Source organism: Borostomias antarcticus, assembly GCF_949987555.1.
Source record: "Borostomias antarcticus genome assembly, chromosome: 3".
NCBI lineage: Eukaryota > Metazoa > Chordata > Actinopteri > Stomiiformes > Stomiidae > Borostomias > Borostomias antarcticus.
Window position 1 is genome coordinate 7,825,543 of NC_140236.1, and position 26,169 is coordinate 7,851,711.

At 41.7% G+C, this 26,169-nt stretch overlaps 3 protein-coding genes across 3 annotated transcripts; 1 reads left to right on the forward strand and 2 right to left on the reverse strand.

Moving 5' to 3' along the window:
* Positions 1–4,278: 4,278 nt before the first annotated feature.
* Positions 4,279–6,879, reverse strand: LOC311329893 (pepsin A-like; the record flags this gene model as incomplete). The annotated part of the gene is made up of 9 exons (XM_084461841.1): positions 4,279–4,413; positions 4,548–4,646; positions 4,740–4,881; positions 5,048–5,161; positions 5,350–5,549; positions 5,724–5,842; positions 6,328–6,445; positions 6,565–6,706; positions 6,824–6,879. The coding sequence occupies 9 exons, from the start codon at positions 6,877–6,879 to the stop codon at positions 4,279–4,281; spliced, it is 1,125 nt and encodes a 374-aa protein (XP_084317967.1).
* A 9,398-nt stretch (positions 6,880–16,277) lies between these two features.
* Positions 16,278–17,734, reverse strand: prok1 (prokineticin 1; the record flags this gene model as incomplete). Its single annotated transcript, XM_084461977.1, has 3 exons — positions 16,278–16,397; positions 16,844–16,969; positions 17,657–17,734. The coding sequence occupies 3 exons, from the start codon at positions 17,732–17,734 to the stop codon at positions 16,278–16,280; spliced, it is 324 nt and encodes a 107-aa protein (XP_084318103.1).
* A 4,904-nt stretch (positions 17,735–22,638) lies between these two features.
* lamtor5 (late endosomal/lysosomal adaptor, MAPK and MTOR activator 5) lies at positions 22,639–24,936 on the forward strand. Its single transcript, XM_084435871.1, has 4 exons — positions 22,639–22,757; positions 22,840–22,901; positions 23,154–23,271; positions 24,432–24,936. Exons 1-4 carry the CDS (start codon positions 22,723–22,725, stop codon positions 24,490–24,492), a joined length of 276 nt encoding a protein of 91 aa, XP_084291997.1. The 5' UTR covers positions 22,639–22,722; the 3' UTR covers positions 24,493–24,936.
* Positions 24,937–26,169: the final 1,233 nt, after the last annotated feature.

Here is a 26,169-nt window from a genome sequence, read left to right on the forward strand (position 1 = left end):
CCACCGGCTTCTGAAGAGCTAACTGGTAGGCCTACACCGTCAGAGACTTTTCTCCGCAACAAACCGGATCAAGACACGCCTGAGATCATCAATGTTGACTGGACGCTTGAACAACCTGACGCTTCTGTCGTTTGAAAGAGAACTAACAGATACCTTGGATCATGACGACATCATCAGTTTCTTCAATTCAAAACCCAGACGACTCCGCCTTCCCTGCAAACACGCGACGTCAGGTAGACGTTCAGATCATGTCTTAATAACGTCCGTCGGTCCAGAACCCCATTTGTACGTCTGCTGGACCCCTCAATATTCAAACGTCTGGCTTGGACCCCTCTAAGACGACTGTGGACGTGCAAAACGGGTTCAATATTTGAACATCTAAAAAAAACATTCATTCTGGCTCCTAATTGGATGTCTTTGGACGTCCGAAAAAGACATCTAAAAGACGTCTTTTAGACGTGTCTTTGCTCAGTGGGTTGTATAACCAACCGATAAGGTAGGCCATGGTTTCATATTTGAGTCTGGCCCGCCGTGGCATGTATGTTTATGATTGCAGGCACCCTCTGTGAGCGAGGGAGTTCTGAATTGTGACAGGCTACTGTAGGCTATTGGCTTTTTAATTTGTGTTTGTATGATTACAGCCCGCCGTGGCATGCAAGTTTATGATTAGGAAGCCTCTGATAAGCGAGGGAGTTATGAATTGTGACGTATTGGTTATTTAATTAGGGCCCGAGCACTGGCGGTGCGAGGCCCTATTGAAACTCGAAGGATTATTATTATTCTTCTCCTTCTTCTCCTTCTTCTTCTCCTTTACTCCAAACAAATGCCTTTTAGGCGGCCTGAACATCGATGAAAACGGATGAAACTTTGCAGATACGTCAGTCCCGGTGAAAAATTTGATAATTCATGGGTGACGGAAATGGGCGTGGCAAAACGGCTCAAGAGCGCCCCCTGGAAAGTTTAAAATGGCGAGCCCCACCTTTCAGTTTGATGTAGGCTAACGAAATTCGGTGGGCATATGTATTTCATCGAGCCACACTTAAATGTCTCTTGGAGCTATACCCAACATGCAACAGGAAGTCCGCCATTTTGCTCTTAATGTGCCATTTTGTCCTTGTTTTGACCATTTCCATGCCTCGTACTTCGACGAACTCCTCCTACAGATTTCATCCGATCAACTTCATATCGGGTCAGCTTCATCTTAAGACCTTTGTGATCAAAAGTTATCAAAAAAATTGAGTTTTCACCAAACACCCTTGCCGTGGCGCCCTGCCAAAGTTTGACATTTCGCCATAAAACACGAAGTCCTCATAACTCCTCCATACATTATCCGATTTGTCCAATTTATCTCACGCTTCATGACGGTTCTGTCCTGAACACATCTATGTGTCAGTATTGCGTCATACTTATAGCGCCACCTATTGGTGAAACACGAAGTCCTCATAACTCCTCCATACATTATCCAATTTGTCCGATATATCTCACGCTTCATGACGGTTCTGTCCTGAACACATCTATGTGTCAGTATTGCGTCATACTTATAGCGCCACCTATTGGTGAAACAGGAAGTCCTCATAACTCCTCCATACATTATCCAATTTGTCCGATATATCTCACGCTTCATGACGGTTCTGTCCTGAACACATCTATGTGTCAGTATTGCGTCATACTTATAGCGCCACCTATTGGTGAAACAGGAAGTCCTCATAACTCCTGCATACATTATCCAATTTGTCCGATATATCTCACGCTTCATGACGGTTCTGTCCTGAACACATCTATGTGTCAGTATTGCGTCATACTTATAGCGCCACCTATTGGTGAAACAGGAAGTCCTCATAACTCCTCCATACATTATCCAATTTGTCCGATATATCTCACGCTTCATGACGGTTCTGTCCTGAACACATCTATGTTTCAGTATTGCGTCATACTTATAGCGCCACCTATTGGTGAAACAGGAAGTCCTCATAACTCCTCCATACATTATCCAATTCGTCCGATATATCTCACGCTTCATGAAGGTTCTGTCCTGAACACATCTATGTGTCAGTTTTGCGTCATACTTATAGCGCCACCTATTGGTGAAACAGGAAGTCCTCATAACTCCTACATACATTATCCAATTCGTCCGATATATCTCACGCTTCATGAAGGTTCTGTCCTGAACACATCTATGTGTCAGTATTGCGTCATACTTATAGCGCCACCTATTGGTGAAACAGGAAGTCCTCATAACTCCTCCATACATTATCCGATTTGTCCGATATATCTCACGCTTCATGACGGTTCTGTCCTGAACACATCTATGTGTCAGTATTGCGTCATACTTATAGCGCCACCTATTGGTGAAACAGGAAGTCCTCATAACTCCTCCATACATTATCCGATTTGTCCGATATATCTCACGCTTCATGACGGTTCTGTCCTGAACACATCTATGTGTCAGTATTGCGTCATACTTATAGCGCCACCTATTGGTGAAACAGGAAGTCCTCATAACTCCTCCATAAATTATCCGATTTGTCCGATTTATCTCACGCTTCATGACGGTTCTGTCCTGAACACATCTATGTGTCAGTATTGCGTCATACTTACAGCGCCACCTATTGGTGAAACAGGAAGTCCTCATAACTCCTGCATACATCATCCGATTTGCACCAAATTGCTGACGCTTCATGAAGGTCACCTTCTGAACACATCTATGCGTCGGTATTGAGTTACACTTACAGCGCCACCTACTGGTGAAACAGGAAGAACTCATAACTCCTACATACATTATCCGATTTACTCCAAATTGCTCATGCTTGATGAAGGTCGCATCTTGAACACATCTGTAGGTCAGTATTGCGTCATACCTACAGCGCCACCTACTGCTTACAGGAAGTCCTCATAACTCCTACATACTTTGTCCGATTTACACAACATTTCTCACGCTTCATCAAGGTACTGTCCTGAACACATCTATGCGTCGGTATTGAGTCACGCTTAGAGCGCCACCTACTGGTGACAGGAAGTTTCTGTCAGTACTGGACACCGAAATAGCACACCCTTTAACGGCGCCACACCCCGACCCGCGTGGGGTGCGAGGGCCCGCTCACTGCTGCTCGCAGCACTAGTTGTGGTTGTATCCCTGTCAGTGCACTAACGAGGGTTATGCAACATTTGTTATTATCGCGAGCCCGGTTATGTTCCATCCATTCATCTGGCTGCTCATACATAGGTCTAAAACGTGCGGTGATGAGTTTCATTCAGGCCTACCCAGATTTTTCCAGGCCTACCCATCAGCCACTTTCTGTATCCGCCACTGATGTAATGTAAATGTAATGTAACCCTAGATACAAGCAAGTGTTATTAGGAGATAAACTAGAGCCCATAGGGACCCCAGTCTTTTGCAGGTACGCTTTATTCCTAAACAAGAAAAGGTTATGAATAAGCCAGTCCGTCAATTTCAATAAAAACTCAGATGAGGATAGACTATAACATTGATGCAGTCTGAGAGAAAACTGAAGAAGTGAGTCCCTCCTGGTGGTCAATATTTGTATATAAACTTTCCACATCCATGGTGACAAGAAAATTAGACTGAATGTCCGTAAGAGTGACAATATTATTTAGAACATAATTAGTGTCTTCAATAAAAGAAGGGAGTGTCGTTACCAAAGGTTTAATGAAAGGCTCAATATACTTGGATGCTGGTTCCGTGAGTGTGCCATTACCTGATAAAATAGGATGACCAGGGGGGTTATCCTTAGACCCCTGTTTGGTCCATTGTCTGTTTCCTGGTTTTCCATGAGCACCTGAGATTTGTTTTACCTCCTGTTGATAGAGCAACCAGTCTGTTCTTCTTTTTTCTATGCTCCGTATATTGTGCATGTCATAGAAAATATAATTTTATTATCTCCTGATAGGCACCTATTTTGCCCTCATGCTGTCTTTGTCCTTGTTGGTCCATTGTCTGTGTTGGCGTTGCTACCTGCATTCCTGTGTGTCTTTTCTGCCATCTTTGAACCCCTGAAACTGTGCTGCCTGCCTCCATCCTGCAACATTGGGTCCCACCTCCTACAAACCTTAACTCATGGTACCCAAAGCCAGACCATAGAAGTCAAATAGCACAAGCAAACACATACAGACATACAATTGGTGTGATGCTGCAACATATTTTATTCACATGCGTCAATTTGACTTTGACAGTTTCCAGCATGTTCTCAACATTAGTTCTTCACCTAGAAGTAAAACATGAGGACTCTCTACAAGATTTGACGCTGGAGTTGTTTTCGATTAAGCAATTGTGGCCAGACCCACATAGTTACTCCCCCGGTCAAAGATGGCATAATAATGCCTGATGAAGACATCGCCCAGGATCCAGAGATTGCTGTAACCACCACTAAATCCAGTACTGCAGCCATATGAACTCTAGAGAGAGAGAGAAAGAGAGAAAGACTGAGTTAATTTGTTCTTTTCTTCCCACACGTTGAAATGCACCATTCTTGCTGACATCAGCAGGGCTGTTTCTATGGTTATACTACTGCTAGTGCTGGTGGACTGACCTGGCGTGTGTAGGCAGAGGCGGGGAGGGTGAAAGCATTTCCGTTAAGGGTGAAGGTCACCTCAGGCATGTTGGGGATGTTCTGGCAGTTGACAGCAGCCTGGATGAGAAAAGTCACATGTTACACTTCCCTGTGGATGGACCGGAGTTGGTGAATGAAGATGTAAAAAAAAAAAACTGTTTTCCGACTCACATTTCTGTATGTGGAGCCGGCTCCCACATGGGAGTTAATGCTGTAGATGTCATTCATGGGGCCAGCGATGAGGGACGTCCCTGTGTCGATGATGGCCTGGCAGCCACCATTGCAAGCCACGGTTTGTCCGTTGACGGTAACACTGTGAAGAGAAACAGCAATTAGGGACATATGCGTTCGGAAGACGTTAACGCACATGACAACATTGTTTGAGGTAACTGCCATGCTACGTTTTTTGTTTTTTTTCTGAATGTGCTGTGTTGCAGGGAGAGGCATGACAATGGCTGCTGGTGCAGAGATGTCAGTACCTGTCCATGGTGACCTGCCAGTAGCTCTCAGAGCTCAAGGGAATCCAGGTGATTTCACCTGTGTAGTGGTTTGGGTCAATGCCACCAAAGGTCACCTCACTACCCTGCTGGGAACTGGGGGAGGAGACAGGTCAGAGGTCATTGAATCTCACACACTGCAGTTGTGTGTAGCCATACACAGGAAGGGGTTGGTTACTTAGCGCTCTGTGCGACATTTTTAATGATGATATGTGTGTCCATAATGAGATAAACCATAGGTAAACAATGCAATGACCCCAAAGACCCCCCACATGTGTACCTACCCTCCACTCAGATAGACGGAGAAGAGCTGCTGAGACACCAGATTCTGACTCATCATGTTGTCAAAGACGGGCGTGGCCCCAGAGGCTGAGATGGAGGGGAAGGCCAGGCCCAGGATCCCGTCAGCTGCCATGTAAGTCATGAAAGGCGCCTCCGTCTGGCTCAGACCAAAGATCTGATGGTTCACTGAGATCCCACCCACCTGGAACCACCGCACAAGTCAGTCAGTCACCACACACACACACACACACACACACTAATTACCAGTGTCACTGTTTATCATGTACTTTAATCACATAATAAGGTTTCATAATGTGTCCCAGAGCTGCTTATTTTAAATTTTATCATTTTTTTTAATGATTGGTTGATAGGTTACCTCGACAGTATCATAGCCCAGTTGTCCAGTCATGCTGCCAGTTCCGTACTGGATAGAAACTTTCCGGTTTGCTGAACTGTAGGAGCTGGATTGTTGTGGGTTGTATTTCTTGTGGTTCTCTGCAAAACATGGTTGTATGGGTTGTATTACATGTGGTTCTCTGCATAAATATTACTGAAGGCCATACAGTCCTTTCAGTTGCTTGTGACAGTAACTGGCAACATTTGTGTCTGAGTTGAAGTTAGAAAATACATTTTGAGGTATTTCTCCTTGATGACATCTACAGTAACTGGCAACATTTGTGTCTGAGTTGAAGTTAGAAAATACATTTTGAGATATTTCTCCTCGATGAAATCTACAATGTGTTTTGAGATTATGATGTGAATTGGATTTGTTCTATGAAATGTTATTGATTCGTATCTCTGCTTTACTGTACTTCTAAACACACCCTATCCCCCAATGCATGGTGCAGGTGAATTAAAACAAGCTCTTTCATCCTTATTATAATCCTATATTCTGTACCACAGGACTCCTCTGTGAAAGAGATTGACTCCCTGTCCCTTTAAGTAAAGGTGGATTGAGTCGTAGGGCCAGTCGTACTCACGGCAGGCCTGGCTGTTGCATTGGACTGAGGGCACCCAGAGGTTGGAAGATCCAGTGTCAAATATCACGTTGAAGGACTGTGGGGGGTTTCCAATGGAGATCACACCGTAGTAGGCCAGCTGGAATTGAAAACACGAATAGCGGTTGAGGTTAGGAACTGTGGAAATGTAGTCAGTCAGTCAATAGATATGTATGTGAAACTACCAGATGCACAATTCATGGCGTGTGGTGTACTTACATCAGCATCATTGGTCATGCCCTCAGTGCCCTGCTGGTCGAACTTGGCCCAGGGGTTGTAAGGGTGCCGAAGACTGTACTCCTCCCAGAGACCCTTCTCCATCAGCTTCTCCCTGGCAGTCTTCCCCTTGATCAGAGGGACCCTGGAAAACACACACACGACAGAGAAAGGTCAGAAAAATCTGTATTCCTCATTTCCAGATGCCAAAGGAGATGATGTGAGGAGGAAGAAAGGAAAAGATTAGTAAGGAAAGACTTACTTGTAAAGACATTCGGAGAGGGCCACTAGGGCGCACAGGACAACAGCCCACTTCATCTTGGTTGGTCAATTTGGCTTCTTGTCACAGACCCAGAGAGTGAGGAGAGGGCAGGAGACCTCCGTCCTTTTATACGAAATCTAGTGTCCGCTGAATGCCCTCCTGTACCATATCACACTGCATCATCATAAGAGCCACGTAATATGGTTACAAAGATACTGCCCCTATCTTAAAAACAATGAAAGAATCAAGATTTGAAACATAATTTATTGACATTTAGATATCTAATTTATTGACATTCAGATCTCTTTGAGTTAACTTGAGGACTGAACCCATGCCAAAAAAAGTAGATTATATTTACCTCTGCCCCAGCGACAGAGCAGGGTGAGAGATAATGTTTTCGGTGGCATGTGTTTGTTCGTTTATTTCTTTGTTTATTGGTTGGTTTGTTAACAGGATTATGCAAAAACTTCTGAAACTCGGTGGAGCATGGGCAAATTAATAATAACCTTTATTTGTATAGCATTATATTATATATCATATGTGTGACTAATTGCTGAAGGAGAAGGACATGTCTGCTGCTGCTTAGCGCTGCTTCATGCTTAGAAAACCTTTTTACCATGAACATTTAATTTGCTTACAATTTTCAGCATTTTATTTGCTTATTTTATGTGAGGCTTTTCTGCTTATTTTACTATGGCCTCACTGTCGTGGTGATTAGCCTTTGGGTTGGGCTGGAACAGAGGACTGGAGCTGGTGTTTTCAAATAATTGTACGTCTTTGTAAAAGCTACAGTATGTCTCCAAATCCAGGACATTTGGTGAGCTGCATAGAATGTGAGCAATTGCGTGAGAGGATATTACAGCTTGAGAAGAAGATTGAAACACAATCTACTATTGCACAAGGTGCTGAGCCACCAAATGCTAATGGACAGACAGATTTTTATACACGTACACCTGTAATTACACCAAATGTAGTGCACCTCAACACAGATCTGGGTGAGACACTCCCCTGGATGTGTGCAATGCTAGATAAAGAGAAGACATTAGCCCAGTCTTAGCTGCTCTGCATTGGCTTCCAGTAACATGAAGAGTTGATTTTACGGTCCTCCTCCTTATATACAAAGCCCTTAACGGGCGTCTACTAGAAGTTCCCAGCAATAGTTGGAAGAAGATGGGGAGTGCAGCCTCTGTCAATTGTGGCCCAAAGCTATGGAACACAATACCTATAGATATCAGGGAAGCCAGCTCGCTGAATAGTTTTAAATAGTAAATAGTTTTAAAGCTAAAAACATATCTCTTCACTTTAGCTTTTAACTAGCTCCTTTTGCACTTGCGTGCTACTGCACTGGGCCGCGTTTCCCAGAGTCATCGTAGCGCTACGTTCATTGTAAGATACGTCATAAGGTCTCCCTCTAGGTGGCGCGTCGTTTCCCAGAGCCTTCTTAGGCTAAGGTATACCTTGGCTAAGGAGGCTCTGGGAAACAGCGCGTCCCAAGGTACATCGTAAATTGACCTTACGATGTACCTTCTGAAGATACATCGTAAGCTCTCCCTTGAGCTGACGCGCTGTTTCCCAGAGCCTCCTTAGCCAAGGTATACCTTACTTAAGGGATCCTTTCCTAAGGGCGGTCTGAACCCTTAGCTATGTGCTCCGTTTATCGTGTTATACAGTAGTTTTAGCCAGTTTAGAGCAAAATTATACTTTTAGAAAGGAGAGTTGCAATATAGCGCACATCTATCTATCCTACCTGCACAAATTACATAATTAGGGTACAATAAAAGGAGAGTTGCAATATAGCACACATCTATCTACATAATATTATTAATGATAAAACAATTGGAATAGTGTAAATATTCTAATTATGAGTCTGATGGGAAGGTGCAGACTGGGTCATGCCTAACCAAGGTTTTACCAAGATTTAGAAGAAATTTGGACACATATCGACAGGTATTGTGTTAAATGTTCTAGAAGTCCAGGGTGAATCTTACTTTTTTAATAGGTTTGGAACCATTGCTAATTGTATTATTGTGTAACCTGTGCAAACATACGAAAAAATGTGTTGGATTTTGGTGCTTTTTGATTTTAAAGGTTGCAATTTACTTGATTTCTTATCTTAATCTTCTCTTATTTTTCCTCCTTTTTCTTAATTGTATGTCTATTTTTATGTGAAGCACACCGTACATATAAATTCTCTGTTGTAAAGCGGTTTGAGCTGCATTTATTTGTATGAAAGGTGCTATACAAATAACATTTATTTATTTATTTATTTATTTATTTATTTATTTATTTATTTATTTATTTATTTATTTATTTATTTATTTATTTATTTATTTATTTATTTATTTATTTATTTATTTATTTATTTATTTATTTATTTATTTATTTATTTATTTATTTATTTATTTATTATAGCAGATTAAAACAAACCTTTGATCGAAGCCAGCTCCCCATGTGGGGGGCACTGGAGACACAGTGTTTGGAGTGGGGTGTGAGGGGGGAGATCTCAGAGTGCACTGAACCGCCCTCCGCCGGTTGCAACTTAAGGGGGACACCACAGAGCCGCCTTAACACGGCCATCTATTCACCACCATTCATTTTTTGGACTTAAGCTCAGGAGTGGAAAATCCCCCCCATTCATTGTCAATGGGGGGGATTGAAACGGCCATATCTCGACCTAACAAATGCAGCAATACCAAACATGTCCTGCTCGTATGGCACCTGTGTGCGCACAGAGACACAAAATGCATTCATAGGCAGAGGTAATGTGCTCTCCAAGCACCATTTCTAGTTGTCCTGGTGAGAGTGTGTCAGTCAGTCAGAGTGTGTGAAAGTCAAAGAGTGTGAGAGTGAGTCAGAGAGTGTGTGAGTCAGTCAGAGAGTGAGTCAGTCAGAGAGTGTGAGAGTGTCAGAGAGTGAGTTAGTCAGAGAGTGTGTGAGTCAGTCAGAGAGTGAATCAGTCAGAGAGTGTGTGAGTCAGTCAGAGAGTCTGAGAGTGTCAGACAGTCAGTCAGTCCCCTTGTAGTACCAAAATCCACCACAAAAGGTGCGCCTTTTCAATTAATTTTTCCATTGACAAGTACATTTTGATTTTTACATTAAAAACCGATGCTCGGTGTCTCAGTATAGTCTCAGACAAGTTAACTCGGGAATCATGTACTTTCTACATCCGCAGAGAGCTGAACTTTAGGTGTTTTTTAGCGCTAGATGTCTGTATTTCAACATTCATTATATGACTTTAAAAACATAAGGCGCATGTGCTTCTTTGCCCACTAGACGGAGGCATAGGGAGGGGGGAGAAGGGGGAGTGGAGGTCTCATTGTCAGAGAGAGGCAGGGGGCTTGCTACCACAAGGTAATGCATAATGGGTGGGGGACAACATGTTTACATGTGTACTTACAGTAACATTACATTACATTACAGTCATTTAGCAGATGCTTTTATCCAAAGCGACTTACAATAATTACATTTAACGTAGGAAGTCAGTGTACTACTGCTCACCAGGACTCACAACAAAAAGTGTATCTCTTTTCTAAACAATTGACTAAGAGCATAATCTAGTGCTAAAGGCAAAGTGTAAGAGGCAAACTAAAAATACAATACTGTAGAGCATAATCTAGTGCTAAAGGCAAAGTGTAAGAGGCAAACTAAAGAGGGAGGATCCTGGTAATACTTCTTGAAGAGGTGAGTTTTGAGCCTGCATCGAAAGATGGGCTGCGACTCTGCTGTCCTAATGTCGGTGGGCACTTCATTCCACAACTGCGGGGCCAGGACAGAAAAGAGCCGACCACGTCGATCGACCGCAGGGGGCTTGGAGTGATGGGGCAACCAGTCGCCCCGAGGTAGCAAAGTGTAGTGGTCAGGAGGGGGTGTAGGGCTTGCCACCCCCTGGAGGAACAGCAGCTCAGTCTTGTCCATGTTGAGCTTGAGCTGGTGTTGCCATCCACTCCAAGATGTCAGCCAAGCTCCCAGCTATGCAGGCCTCCACTTGTGTGTCAGAAGGGGGGAATGACCGGACCAGTTGGGTGTGATCGGTGTAGCAGTGATAGGAGAAGCCATGTGAGCAAAGAACCCAGAGATGTAGTGTAGAGGGAAAAAAGTTGAGGACCCAGGACAAACCCTTGTGGAACTCCAGTAGTCAGACTACATGGTCCGACATCGACCCTCTCCATGTCACCTGGTACAGTAGGAGCGGCCTGTGTTGTACTGCTGTTTAATTGTATATTTTTTGTCCAGGTGGAAAGAAAGCTAATAAACTGATGAAACAGAAAAACCAGTGAACAAATTATCATTCAAATGGTTTGTAATATCAAAATAACATCAAAATACCATTTTATTAATGTTATTCTTCCATAATCTTATATCCATGTCAGGGGCACATTAGTAGACAAAAACAACATCCTAGGGGAAATCATTACATGAATAACATTCATTTTAGAAACGATACATATAATATATATAAAGACATCATGAGAATAGTAATCATACAGGCCAAAAACAGAATAGGTCTACTCATTCCATCTGTACAGGAACACTTTTTTAAAGCATATATTTGTACTTCATCTGAAAGCTTTTCCTCACAAAAGCACACTAGGAATATGCCTAGGCATATTGATATGTACTGGGTCCAGGCTACAAGGCTACAAGGCTAATGGCACTCATGACCCCTTCCAGGACAAGCCAGGACCCAACGTGATGGTATCTTCCTCAATTCCTGTCTTGATAGGTAATAGAAAAACAATGGTGAATCTGCTAAGTAACAGGAAACACTCAACCGGCTCTACAAATGTATCAAATGTATCAAATTTAGTATCTATTCCTCGTCAGCCACAAACTATCACAGAGAAATGTGCAGATAATACCCTCAGCACACTAAACTTAGCTTTATTAAATGTCAGATCTTTAGCAGGAAATACATTTTTAATCAATGATTTTATCACCAACCACAATCTTGATTTTATGTTTTTAACTGAAACTTGGCTAGACCAAGGTAACAGTGCAGCTGTACTTATTGAGTCAACTCCTCCCAACTTCAACTTTATGAGCGAGGCTAGGGTACATAAGAAAGGAGGTGGAGTAGCCATCTTGTTTAATGACTCCCTCCAATGTAAGCAGATGTGTTGTGGAAATTTTGGTTCCTTTGAATATGTGGCTCTTCAGTTGAATTCCTCTTCTCGAGCCATATTTCTAAACATCTACAGGCCACCCAAATACTGTCCAAACTTCTTTGATGACTTTGCTGAACTGTTGTCTACTGTCTGCATTGACTTTGACTGTGTGGCTATTGTTGGTGATTTTAACATCCATGTTGACAACCCTCAGGGCAGAGGGACTAAAGAGCTAGGTTGTGTCCTTGACAACTATGGACTGACTCAGCATGTGACGGAGCCCACATACAACAAGGGGTACACTCTGGACTTGATCATCACCAAAGGTCTGAATATTTCTAAGGTTCAGGTGTCTGATGTTGCGCTCTCTGATCATTCCTGTGTTTTCGTTGAGAGTACTATCTCCATGCACACAAATTCTCAATCAGAGGTTATCTCAAAACGGCACATCACTGAAAACACCAGTGAGATATTTACTCAGACTTTCTCGTCCACACCTGCCCTCTCTATGGCCTCAGTCAACGAGCTTGTAGATAATTTCAATGTTAAAATTACAAACATTATTGACGCCGTTGCGCCCACTAAGGTGAAAGTGGTCTCTGGTAAGAGAAGATCTCCATGGAGAAACGCCATGCTGGTCAGAATAGAAAAGAGAGAGTGTCGAAAATCTGAACGCAGGTGGCGAAAAACAAATCTCCATGTTCATTATGACATCTATAAAGAGAGACTTCGCATTTATAATATGGAGCTGAGAAATGCACGGCAGACCTTCTTTTCTGACATCATCACCAAAAACCATAACAATGCGCGTGCTTTGTTTGCCACTGTTGATAGGCTGACAAACCCTCCTGTGTCAGTAGCCTCTGAACTTCTATCCACCAGGGCCTGCAATGAATTTGCCTCATTCTTCACTGACAAAATTCAGAAAATTAGACAAGCAGTTAGTGCCTCCATTCCAGGTACAGGACATGTGTCGTCACAGTGTCCACTTAAAATCAATACCATGACACAATTTAATCCGATCAACCATAAAACCCTGGGGGACACTATACAATATCTGAAATCCTCCACCTGTTGCCTTGATGTTCTACCTACAGACTTCTTCAAAACTGTATCCAACTGCATGGCCTCTGATTTATTACAAATTGTAAACACATCTCTTCTTTCAGGTGTGTTCCCACAAACCCTGAAAACTGCAGTCATCAAGCAACTCTTAAAAAAGAATAATCTAGACAGCTCACAAATGAACAATTATAGGCCCATATCAAACCTCCCATTTTTAAGCAAAATAATTGAAAAGGTTGTTTTCCAACAACTGAATAACTTCCTGGTACTAAGTAATGGCTTTGATGTCTTCCAGTCAGGATTTCGACCACACCACAGCACCGAGACTGCTCTAATTAAGGTATTTAATGACATCCATTTAAACACAGATAATGGCAAAATCTCAGACTTAGTATTACTGGATCTCAGCGCTGCGTTCGACACGGTAGACCACAACATACTACTAGGCCGACTGGAAAATTGGCTGGGACTTTCTGGTACAGTGTTAGATTGGTTTGAATCCTACTTAAAGGACAGGGACTATTTTGTGTCTATAGGCAATTACAAATCTGAGCTGACAAAAATGACCTGTGGAGTTCCCCAAGGCTCCATCCTGGGGCCTCTTCTGTTCAATATTTACATGCTCCCACTAACTCAAATTATGGAAAACAACAAAATATGTTACGATAGCTATGCAGATGAAACACAAATTTATATCACTATATCACCAGGAGACTATAATCCCATACAAGCGCTGAGTAAGTGCATTCAACAAATCAATGACTGGATGTGCCAGAACTTTCTCCAACTAAACAAAAATAAAACTGAAGTAATTGTCTTTGGAGCCAAAGAAGAACGATTAAAAGTCAGTGCTCAACTTCAATCAGTAATGCTAAAAACCACAAACGAAGCCAGAAATCTTGGTGTAGTCATGGACTCAGACCTGAATTTCAACAGCCACATTAAGTCAATAACAAAGTCAGCCTACTATCACCTGAAGAATATATCAAGGATCAAAGGATTTATGTCCCAGAAGGATTTGGAAAAACTTGTCCATGCATTTATCTTCAGTAGACTCGACTACTGTAACGGCATGTATACAGGTCTCTCTAAAAAATCAATCAGACAGCTGCAGCTGATTCAGAACGCTGCGGCTCGAGTCCTCACTAAGACTAAGAAAGTAGAGCATATCACACCAGTTCTAAGGCTTTACACTGGCTTCCTGTCTATCAAAGAATTGACTTTAAAATACTGCTGTTGGTTTATAAAGCACTGAATGGTCTAGGGCCAAAATATATTTCTGATCTGCTCATATGCTATGAACCATCCAGACCCCTCAGGTCATCTGGCACAGGTCTGCTTTCTGTCCCCAGAGTTAAAACAAAACATGGAGAAGCAGCGTTCTGTTTTTATGCCCCACATATCTGGAACAAACTTCCAGAAAACTGCAGGTCTGCTGCAACTCTTGGTTCTTTTAAAACAAGCCTGAAGACTTTTCTTTTTGCCACTGCTTTCTAAGAGGAGTTATGTTTATCTGTATACTGCACTGTAACTTTTATTCCTGTATTCTATTTTTCCTGCTTTTTGTTTTAAATGTCTATAATGACTTGCTTTTTGTTTTAATGCTTTTAATTTGTCCTGCCTTTTGTTTTAAATGTCTATAATGTCTTGCTTTTTGTTTTAATGCTTTTAATGTCTCATGTAAAGCACCTTGAATTGCCCTGTGGCTGAAATGTGCTATATAAATAAACTTGCCTTGCCTTGCCTTGCCTAGGCAATGTTCCTAGGATAATAAATAGAAACGTTTTATGCAAAACCTTTATTTAACAGGGTAATCACTTTCTCCAATGAGAACAGCTGGCCTGTTCTTTAAGGACGTCTAGATGACCTTGTGATATATTTTGTTAGATTGGCAGTATTCCCTGGACATTCAACACAGACATAAGATTATGAGAGGAAGTAATTAATAAAAGGTTATTTTGATACAAACCTTTTGAATAATAATTTATTCAATTACCTATTTATTTGTTTTATCAAATCAAATTAACATTATTAATGCAATGGTTTTGTTTGTGTCTACAAATGTGCTACTATTGATTTTACTGTACAGTATGTTGTAGTTGTTTTCCTCTGATTTCACATTGATGATAAGTGGAATTCGGACATCGAGTTGAGTGCACTGCCCCTTTTACTCACTTGCAAGTTGATCTCTGGTAGCTATTAAGATCTTGTACAAGGTCAACTCTCATAGCTATTAAGTGTCACCACTGCCTTTGTCGATTCTTGACTCTGTTGAAGATGCACTAACATGGAAACATTAGTCTATGCACCAGAAATAAACAGGGCTGAACTGTCCGTGTGCTTACATTTCAGATGTTTGTTGTTTAGTTGAGAAACCATCAGCCATTATATTCCTGTTTATTGTTTGTTTTATTGTGCTATTTAATCACATCATTGTACACATATTCAGCTTAATTTGCGAAGATCTCATTTGTGCAAAAAAATACAGATTATCTCAATGCCTGTTAAATTAAATATTTTATTTTTTGCCCAATACAGGAATAAAAACAATTTACATTAACAGTCATTATTGGTTATGAAGGGTATAAATAAATAAACCACCTTGATCCTTGAACCTCTAAAGGTCTCCTATCCTGTAATTTCCTATTTGATTTGAGTTGACATTTGTTCCTATCCTGGGTCCAGACATTTGAATCCACCCACTCTACTGAAGTGTGTAACAAGTTGACATTCTCTCTGATATCAGGCCAGTTAGTTCTATTAGCATTTGTTTTAGTGTTGATAACATTGCCAGGTGTGTTTACATGAGGACAAGGGCACTTAGAGAACAAGGAAGAGGCTGATAGTGTAACACTTGACTTTGACTTTCCATGACTGACAACCTAATGTTGATTTAGTTGATTGATTAAGAGGAAAAACAAATACATTAGAGTGAGTTTTATAAACAAATATCAATCCTTTCTTAAAAGAAATGAACATAAAATATGCATTTGAATGAACTGGAAGTTATTATAATGCACAAATAGCTTGCCTGCACTACTGTAATATCAAGTAAAAAGTAAATTGTCTTATATAATTTGGCATGTAGGCTAGATTGTTTTGGCATTTATTTGCTGGACTGTTAAGTGCATTTACAAATACAATAATAAAAAATAAAAAAAATAACAGTGCAGTTAGAAGACAACAGACAGGTAAATACTGGATGTGTGATTGTGCTCCCTTGTCTCTCGTCATTCAGGTATTTCCTTTTCTTCTTGCCTCTTTACTGGGAGTGTGGGTAACCATCAAAAGTCTATGTTTTTGAAGTCGTTGGTACACCTGTATTTACTTCCTGTGTAACTGGTGCACGCCAAGTGGGGAAGACAGGGACAGGTGTGATGCTGCCTCTTTCCTGGATAGGGCACCTGAAATAGACCACAACACAGAATGGACATTATTACTGTACAATAACTCAGCTGGCGCTTGCCGAGAGTTGCGTCATCTCAAGTACCACTGAGCTGGATCTCATCCAGGACCTGGCACAGATCAACGCAGTAGTCAGAAGTAATCGCTGCCATCTGCAGACGATGAAAGTGATGGATTACTCAGATTCTGTTGATTCACAGCCAGACAGATCAATATGTTCTCTGCAGTTATCAGCAGCTTTTCCAAAGCCACCTTCCAGTGCTTATATCTCTCTCTGGGTCATCCTCGGACCTCGATCCTTCATGCATCTGGCTAGCTCGCCAGTACTTTCCACTCCTGCACTCTTCGTTAGTACGACCATCCAATACATTTCTGGTAATATGGTGGCATGGCATATGTGGGTGTGCCCACGCTTGTGTGTGCGTGTGTGTGTTCATTACCGTACCTTGTGGCTAAACGGGTGGCACTCGTCCCCTTCTACTCCTCTGGGTACACACATACGCAGACCTCGCAGCCATAAGCTGACAGCACAGCACAGCCCAAAGCCACACTGCACATCTCTGTCACAGGCCTGAGAGAAAGAGAGAGAGAGAGAGAGAGAGAGAGAAAGAGAGGTGGGGGCATCATACCCCAAGAAAGTTATATTTTACATTAAACCTGTGAATTGATGAACTGCAAGCACATAGCTTTCTTTGCACCCACATCCTGTAGATAGCAGTAAATTCACTCGACATCGCAACATCATTTTCATTATGCCAATCAGTGCCCTAATCCCGAGTCCCTTTCTGTGAACAGAATATTGCTCAATATCTGTAAATTGCAACTTGTAATGAATCAACAATGTTTTATTTACTTTTTCAAGGTGTAATAATCAGTTCACTTTCAACGTCTCTTTCCCAATCTTAATAGAAGAACCAGAATAGAAGATCTCTCTACTTCAAAGCTTTTTTTTTTTTTTTTTTAACTATCTTCATCAACTGCTTCTTATCCTACTGATCCAAGCACCCATACATAAAACAACAGGAAGACAGCAAGAGGCATTTTCATTTACATACTCCGGCAACGTTTCAATGCAATACATATATATAGTAGCCAGATTATAGAGTTCTATCATCACTTACATCACTACAATAATAAAACATGCCACTGCATAATCCATTCGGGGCAAAATGCACATTGGCGATAGTACTGTGCCTAGGGGACTTCTCCATGATTATGATCCGACTGAGCAGGTCATCAGGTCAACAGAGCCACCTACCCCCGTGATGACAGCCCCCCTGGTGCCGCTGAGCGAGAGCAGCAGGACGGAGACGAACACCAGCCCGGCGGTCCCCATGGTGCAAGGTCCACTCTCTCAGCGCTCTCCACCGGAGTCCTCGGTTACGATTGGCACAGTACTCTCTGCCCGGCGTTGTCTCTGTCTGCCGGTCCCTAACCCTCCTGTCACGCATATAGACTCCTAGGACTCCTCCAAGAGGTGGGGGTTACAGGCTCTCCCTCTCTCTTTATCCTCTCCAGATCAGACACCCCCCCCCTCCCCTCCCCTCCTCCTTTCCTCATTCCACCCCCCCGTCCTTCCAAACCTCCCCACACCCCCGCCTTCTAATCCTCCCCCCTCCCCTTCCCTGTCTCCCCAGGACCCATGGCATCTCACTCATCAGTCTGAGGGCTGGTAGAGAGAGGTGATTCCCTGGACATAAAGATCTTCCCAGTAACCAAGGTTCACTCAGTCACCCAGTTCTGCGCGTGAGAGCTGACGAGGTAAAATTGGCATCGTGGCCGAGGTGGTGGAAGTCACCAACCATCCATCATACAGACAGATACACCACTAACATCAGCTCGTTTCAGACTATTGATGTAAAAATGGAGCTTGTTTCAGATTATTGACGTAAAACTTTGTTGCCATCATATATTAGATTTCTGTCTTAAAAATCTATGTGAAATGCTCTCCATTCATCATTCAATTTGGCAATAATAAAAGTTGATTGTTACCTAGAACAGTGTTCCATCACACTCTGTTCATAGTAGCCTACAGTACGAGTGAGCTGGCTGAGCAGAATCCCAGGGACACAGGTGCAGAGGGGATGTGTAAATTCAGTTAACGTCACAGACCTAGGTGCACACCTGTCTGGACTTGAATAAGACCACTCATCATAGGCCTGTTAACTTAAACGTGCTATCATACTCACTGCTCATAGGCTGCGCTGTACGATGTGTATCAATAAAATCATTTTTCATAGTGAGGTGTGTCGACCGATCGAAAACTAAAGGACATGTCATGGTGTACATTGGTACCACGGTCATGAATGGAGCTTTCAGTTAGATCATAACAGATTCATCTGTTACAGTCTCGCATCTCCACCCAGGACAATGCGACCTGAGGTTATGAAGTCATTTGATTTACTTTGTCAGCTGCTTTCAGTGTCCAGAATCTTCAGAAGGTGACATGAAATGATTCTCAGGGACTTTAGGTTCACCATACTGATATCAGCATTAAGACGCTATCAACAACATGGGCTTAAATTTGGTATTTTGCTTCTCTTTACCGTCGGCACAGTGAAATATCTTGATGAGAAAAGTTCTGTATTCTTTGACAGTTTCCATGAGGAAATGTTCTTGATCATAGTAGCCTGATGACACACTTTGAGCTCAATCTAAATCTTGGACTCCTTTGCGGACACAGTGCTGCTGAATAGTGGCTAAACGTAGCAGGCCAACTTGTGATACATATTTATTCAATTCCCTCCAGCTCCCATTTGGTGGAGGACTGCCTCTCTCCTCTTCTTCTACTCCTTCTCCGGCGTGGTGATGGACAGGGGGTGTCAATGCTTCTGATTTAGAGGGTGAGACGAGAGAGAGGAGGGGAGGACTGAGGAGGAGAGTGTGTGTACCCCTCGGGGTTAGTCATCAGGACATTACGGAGTTGCAGGTGATGGATTCCTCCGACACCCTGATCGCATAATTACATTGGGTGGGTTTCTGCCGAGTCAGCAGAAGCACAGGACCCCGCCTCTCGGGCCCGAGAGCAGGAATCATCCAGGAAATAGCCTTACAAAATGGCTGCCCTGAGGAAAAATGTATAAAAGCATAAGACTTAATACTTCATACTACAGAGTCATGGTTAAATAAGTTCTTACAGTACTGCGTAATATGCCAGACAAGGATAGAACAACTAGTGAGGTAAAGCTATAACATATAGAAGTATAATGTTTGTTTTTTTAAGTTGATCAAGGATGTTGGTGGAGGCTACATGACTCATACTCTGAATGTACACCCCTGTAGTGGTGCTTGTTCAGTGACAGTGTCTGGACCGACCTGCAGTTCCTGACGATGGTAGTCGTGTGCGCGGGCGATATCTTGATGGGACCGTGTGTGACATATACAGTGTATACGCCAGAGGCCAAATCAAGTGCCATGGCTTTGGCGTTCTTTTCCATTTCGCTCATTCACCATCTCCATTCTCTTCTGTCAGACATCAATTCATTTCCTTGGCAGATGACTACTGCCCGAGAGCATGTGGTTCAACTTGAATTATGGGTGAATGTCTTTCCACCTTCGTCTGTGTGACTTAGAATTACAAAAAAACAAAACATACTGGGAGGATATTGCTATAAAATGTTTATTTTTTTTATTATTATTATTATATGTCCTTTATTTATTCAGGGCAATCTCTTTAAGGACTCTTTAATTTCAGATTTCTCTTCAAATGCCCAAATGGATATATACTGTGCTGTATTGGCAATAATACAATGCAGCTAAAGTTCAGGAAGACTGCATCATAGCTTATTAAAGATATACATCAAACAGGCTTGCAGTACTGATGGGAAATATGAGCATTATTTCAGCCTCATGAATAATAGTACAGGGAGCTATTGCCACTTAAATGACACCCACGGTACTATAAAGGAACTGGCTATGATTTTAATCTTGCATCCTATGAAATGGTTTAAACTGATGGCCCCATTCACAAAGTAAATGGGTATTGCAATTATAATAAATAACAATTATTGTTCCATTCAATACCTGAATTTAAAACAATCTCACCCCATGCCATGCTTTGGAGCCTCCATGTGAATTTTGAGATGAGGACTACTGCACAGTTCTCACAGGATGACACAAGAGAGACTCTCTGTTGATAGACGTCTGCTTGTCACACAGAAGTGGATAAGGAGAGATAGACAGATACTTTAATGATCCCCCTAGGGGGGAATTTTGCGATATTTTGCCTGTGGATATGAATAAACATTTCTTTCAAACCTTCACCACACACTTGCATAACTTGCACAGAACAGGAGCTGTTCCCTAGTGCTGTTGTCTTCACAGAGATCCATGGCACTGATTAAGTGAGGCATTTGTGGACCTGTTGAGGTATCTGTTTGAGGTTGATTAGTGGGTTAATGGATCGATAAAATATGTTGTGGTGAGGGTAGCAAAAAATGTGTAAAAAAAATCAATAGGCTTGCCAAGTACTGTAATGTCAAGAGGGGTGCTGGGAGGGGACTCAAAACCCAGCGCTACTGTAAAAGCAGGTATTCAATATTACAGACAATACATCCGCATGGCTGATGGAACTGCAACACCAGGGCACATCTCATTTTGCTTACTGTCGCCAAGTTGAGGCAGGAGAGGATACTTATCCTGAGATGTACTGTAGCCGACTCATTGGCTGTGAAATTTGTATTTAATTTAACAAACAGACACAGTATATGCCTAGCATACGTAAATTACCAAATTTTGTTTATTCAACCTAGTGGCATTTTTTCACCAGTGATCCCACAACATTGAAATTTGTCACAATGATTGTTGACAATCATTGCTTGAGCTGAGTTCAAGCACTTTTCATCAAACATTGTTCAAGCACTTTTCATCAAACATTGTTATAAAATTCTACTTTGAAAACAGTAGACACTTGGTGGCACTTGCAGTACAGTTCCCAATTGTAGTGTAGAAAAATATTTGTTTGTTGTTGGTCAAGTCAATAAAAACCCTAGGACACATACAGTATAATCACATGCATCCCACCCCCCAAAAAGTAAAAAGCCTAATTTGGAAAGATGTCTTGAATTTTATCAATGTCATGATATTTTCCATATTGTTAGGCTATTGAAGGTTATACTCCTAGAAATACAAGAATAAGTGTATAATATCAGGTTTCTTAACAAGATAATTACTTAAACCCTGTATTTTCTAATTTGTATGGATTGTATGCACATACTGCATACGGGTATCAAACACAAATAGTCACACAACATGAGTTATAGGCACTGGATGGTTAATGTATCTGTGCTTAGTATCAAATCAAAACAATCTTAAGCTTTTGTCATAGCATATGGAACTGCTGTACAACATTAGATTACATTACAGTCATTTAGCAGATGTTTTTGTCCAAAGTGACTTACAATAATTTAACATAGGAAGTTACTGTAGTGTACTACTACTCAGCAGAACTCACAAGTGCATCTCCTTTATGCAAGGACTAAGAGTGACTACAATATTTCATAAATGTGGGGTTCCACACAGCCATAAACTAGGCCCCATTTTGTTGTAAAATTAATATAATCATGCTTTCCATACTTTGTTTTCCAGGTATGAGGCATACCCAACAATACTTGCAAAGCAAACAGATCCAGAGAATCAGACAATCCCAAGCTGGACTGGTTTGAATATCATCACCAGGGACCAAGAACCAATCTCACAAGATATTGTTGGGTATGCCTCATACCTATGCCTATGCTATGCCTCATACTTACACAGACTATTGGGTCGACCCATTTCCAGAGAAGTGGGACCTCATACCAGCCTATATCATGGACACAGACAGTCATCCAGGATCAGATGGGATAAGTAGATGAGGATGGTAGACTGCTACTACGGATAGTAAATTGTCAGTTCAGGAACTATAAATGTCTACTGCGTGTCTAGGACTGGAATGAGGAACTGATTAGTAGGCCTACTAAGATGTAAGGACGTTATATTATACCTCCATGGTAAGGACAAGCGATGATATAAGATCCTTAAAGTAGGCTATCTTATCAGTGCTAATAATTAACAAACATATATTACTTGATAAACAATTAAGTATAGAACGGGTAAAAGAGATATAATTGATGAAACAAACTACTGCTTTACGTTTGTCCCAAAACACGTTTTCGTTGACATCCATAACGCGCTTCGTGCAGTTTGGCCCTCAGACGTCTCCTTACAATCCTGCTCTCACGTGATTATCAGCTGACTGGCCGGAGAGAAATCAAGGAAGCAGACACTCACAAAGAAATAAAACATCTTTGAGTTAATTTGATAGCTTTGGAAAGACAAGTGTTCATTATGGAGGAGACTCTTGAGCAGCATCTTAATGAGACGTAAGTGATTAGCTAGCTATCTGACTGAGGCGTGTTGTTCAAGACGTGTTCATCGTGAACTTGATGACTATTCATTTTACAGTATGAAGAATCCAGCGATTGTGGGTGTTCTCTGCACAGATCAACAGGGACACAATCTAGGCTGTAAGTCTAGCTAAATAACCTCTGATGTTTGTTTCTTTTCTTATACAGCAAATGTTTAACTAACCTAAGCTACTGTAACATATCGCCATGCCAGCCACGATAAGCTACTAGCTAGCCATCTATAGCTTCAGTGCTATTTGATTAGAAGTAGTTAATAGTAAGCTCAAATACTATTATGTGGGTTATGTTTTAAAGCCTGTTTACCTCTAGTTGTATATTGCTGACTGAGGTGTTCTCTACTCATTCTCTCAGGTCGTGGTTCCCTGTCTGATGAGCATGGAGGGGTTGTGTCTGTACTAGCCAAACAAGCTGCAGCCCTCACCAGAGACCCCACAGACACCCCCACTGTGTGTCTGGAGTCGGACTCAGGGTAAACACCCACTTTAGTGTCCTTATTCTGCACCCGTCTGCCTAAGTGTGCTCTTCTGCCCTTCTGTCCACCGATTTTGAAGCCAATTGCTGATGAAAGGAATAGGGTGGACACGTCATCCATCTCATACTATTATGATTCCGTGCTTATATGTTTGTGGGGAAGAGACACTTTACTTACTTGGTGGAGAATCAGTGATGTAGTAGGCTACTGTAGCCTAGTCTTGTCATCTGCAGTTGTCGTTGACTTTGTGTATGCTGCCCCCTTGTGGACTCTATACACTTGCACAGCTATCATTCCACGATTTCACCTACTGGGCTTAACTCTGATTAGTTAAAACAATTGATTTGGAATGTGACATATATGAGGACAGTTAACTTGAGGTTTTTGAAACATTGACCTGCAGCAGTGTGTCTTCATGGACAGCTTGGAGATGTTGCAGCATCATGTCAACAAGTTGTAAACAAAATAATTTCTGATAACTTAAATTACAAATGAATGTTTTATTATAATTATAATTTAATCACGTTGTCCATGTCGCTTGTTACCTTAACCATACATTACAGTCATTTAGCTGATGCTCTTATCCAAAGCAACTTACAATAATTGCAATAATTTAACATAGGAAAAGTCAGTGTACTACTACATGCCAGAACTCACAAGTGCATCTCTTTTCTAAAACAAGTGTCTAAGAGCATAATCTAGTGCTGAAGGCAAAGTGAAGAATAGGAAACTAAAAATAGAATAGGTAAGAGGGAGGACCCTGGTAGTATTTCTTGAAGAAGTGATTTTTGAGCCTGTGGCAAAACATGGGCAGTGACTCTGCTGTCCTGACGTCAGTGGGAAGTTCATTCCACCGCTGCGGGGCCAGGACAGAAAAGAGTCATGACCGCGTCGATCGATGGGTTATTAGTTGTCCCGAGGTAGCAGAGTGGTCGGGGGGGGGGGGGGGGGGGGGGGTGTAGGTCTGTAGGTCTGTAGAGCTTAACCATGGCCTGGAGGTAAGGAGGGAACTGTTCCTTTCATTGCCCTGTCGGCTAGTACCAGTTTTAAACTGGATGCGAACTGCAACTGGAAGCCAGCTTTCTGGACAAGTTCCAGGGGTTTAATGGCTGACACAAGGGCCCCAGCAATGACCATACTGTTGGTTTTCTCCTCAGGAATATACTAGTGAGGACCCATGGAACTATCACAGTCGCTGTTCACAAGATGGCATCATGAAGACATCACAAGAGGATGGAGGACTCTTGTCTATAGTCATTTGTAACGTTTGTTTCTCATGCTAACCAATGACACCCACAAACACTCCCACACTGTGGATCCAAGAGATTACGGAGGACGCAGTCAGACTTGTATTACCTCTTTGATCAGACAGAGGGGGAGGAAGGTTGTGGTGGTATGTAATTGTCTGTGGATCTGTTAATTTTTATTTATGGATTTTTGCTCAAGGTGCATACTTTAATTAGAAAGTCGTTTACTTCAAAAGATCTTAAAACCATTTAATGAACTGCTTTAGACTTGTCAGTAAAAAAAAAAAAAACTAAAACAAGAGATGTTCTTCTTCAAACCTCCACCTGCATTTAATGACTGTCTGTCTAAGACCTTAGTGGATTTTAGAAATGTGCAGAGGTAGAGTGTGGCTCTTTTCTCAAGTTTACCAGAACTACAGAGGCTGTTTCCCCTGTGTACTAGGAATTTGAGAGAAAGCAAGTGTGCATATATATTTCTTCAATAAACAGCAATGTGTAACATTGACTTCCGTCAGAGCATTGCTTCCTGTTGTTGTTAGAGGTGGATGGTCCGGGAGGATGTTGTAGGCGATTACCTTGGTTTTCTTGGCCGGAAGCTGAAGGCCAACCTCAACACTGTGGGTTGGCGATTCCTGCAATATGAGGTACAGTATATGGGGTGGCAGGCAGCCTTGTGTTGGGCCTGGTACAAATACCCAAGCTGAGTAAGTGAAAAATCAGTCAATGTGCCCTTGAGCAAGGCACCAACCATATTAGTTCCTGTGAGTCACTCTGGATGCTAAATTACTCAAATGTAAATGTACTGTATTAATGTCAAAGTGAAGGCTGGGAGATACCTTCTCATATGCAAAAGACTTGAGTTTCTGATGGCCAATTGGTCATTATTTTCCTTGTAACGGTGATATAAATAGTTTGAATTCTAACATTTGATCAAATTAAACTTTATTTATATAGCACATTTCATACAGAGGCAACACAATGCGCTTCAAAGAAAAGGGGAGATAGAATGCATACCAGTAGTATACTAACCCTGGTCATGCCATTCAGACACTCAATCTGTGTCTGAATGTCCATACTACTTACTATATAGTATATACTGCAACTCACATACTACATACGATTTATTACGTACTACACATTTTCCAGAAAACAGTATGCCCATTTGAGCCACTATGGGAGAACTGTGTAAAAAAAAAAAAAAACATCTTCCCTGACCTATCTCTACTAGACAATCGAGCAAGCTCCTGGAAAATGTTGACTAATAGGTACAGTAACATACATGTAACAAACATGTAACATGACAAACATTATGGCATATAATAATAACATTATGACAAACAAATGGGATGAATACCAGATTATACTGTAAGTGAACACATATCACTTAATGGTTGGGTATAAAAGGGAATCTAATACAACTTCCTCTCTTCTTATTTCCCCCTTTGGCCTTTCTTCTTTGGGCTCTCTCCTCATTGGCTATGATCTCTCTCTCTCTCTCTCTCCTTCTCTCTCTCTAACCTCACATCACCATGGAGTATAGGATACACCTTTAATTTGAAACATGTGTGCCTTGTAGCCTAATTGATTTAACTAATTTGCAATGTAAAACATTGACTTGATTTAATGAATAATTTCACTCACTTCTACA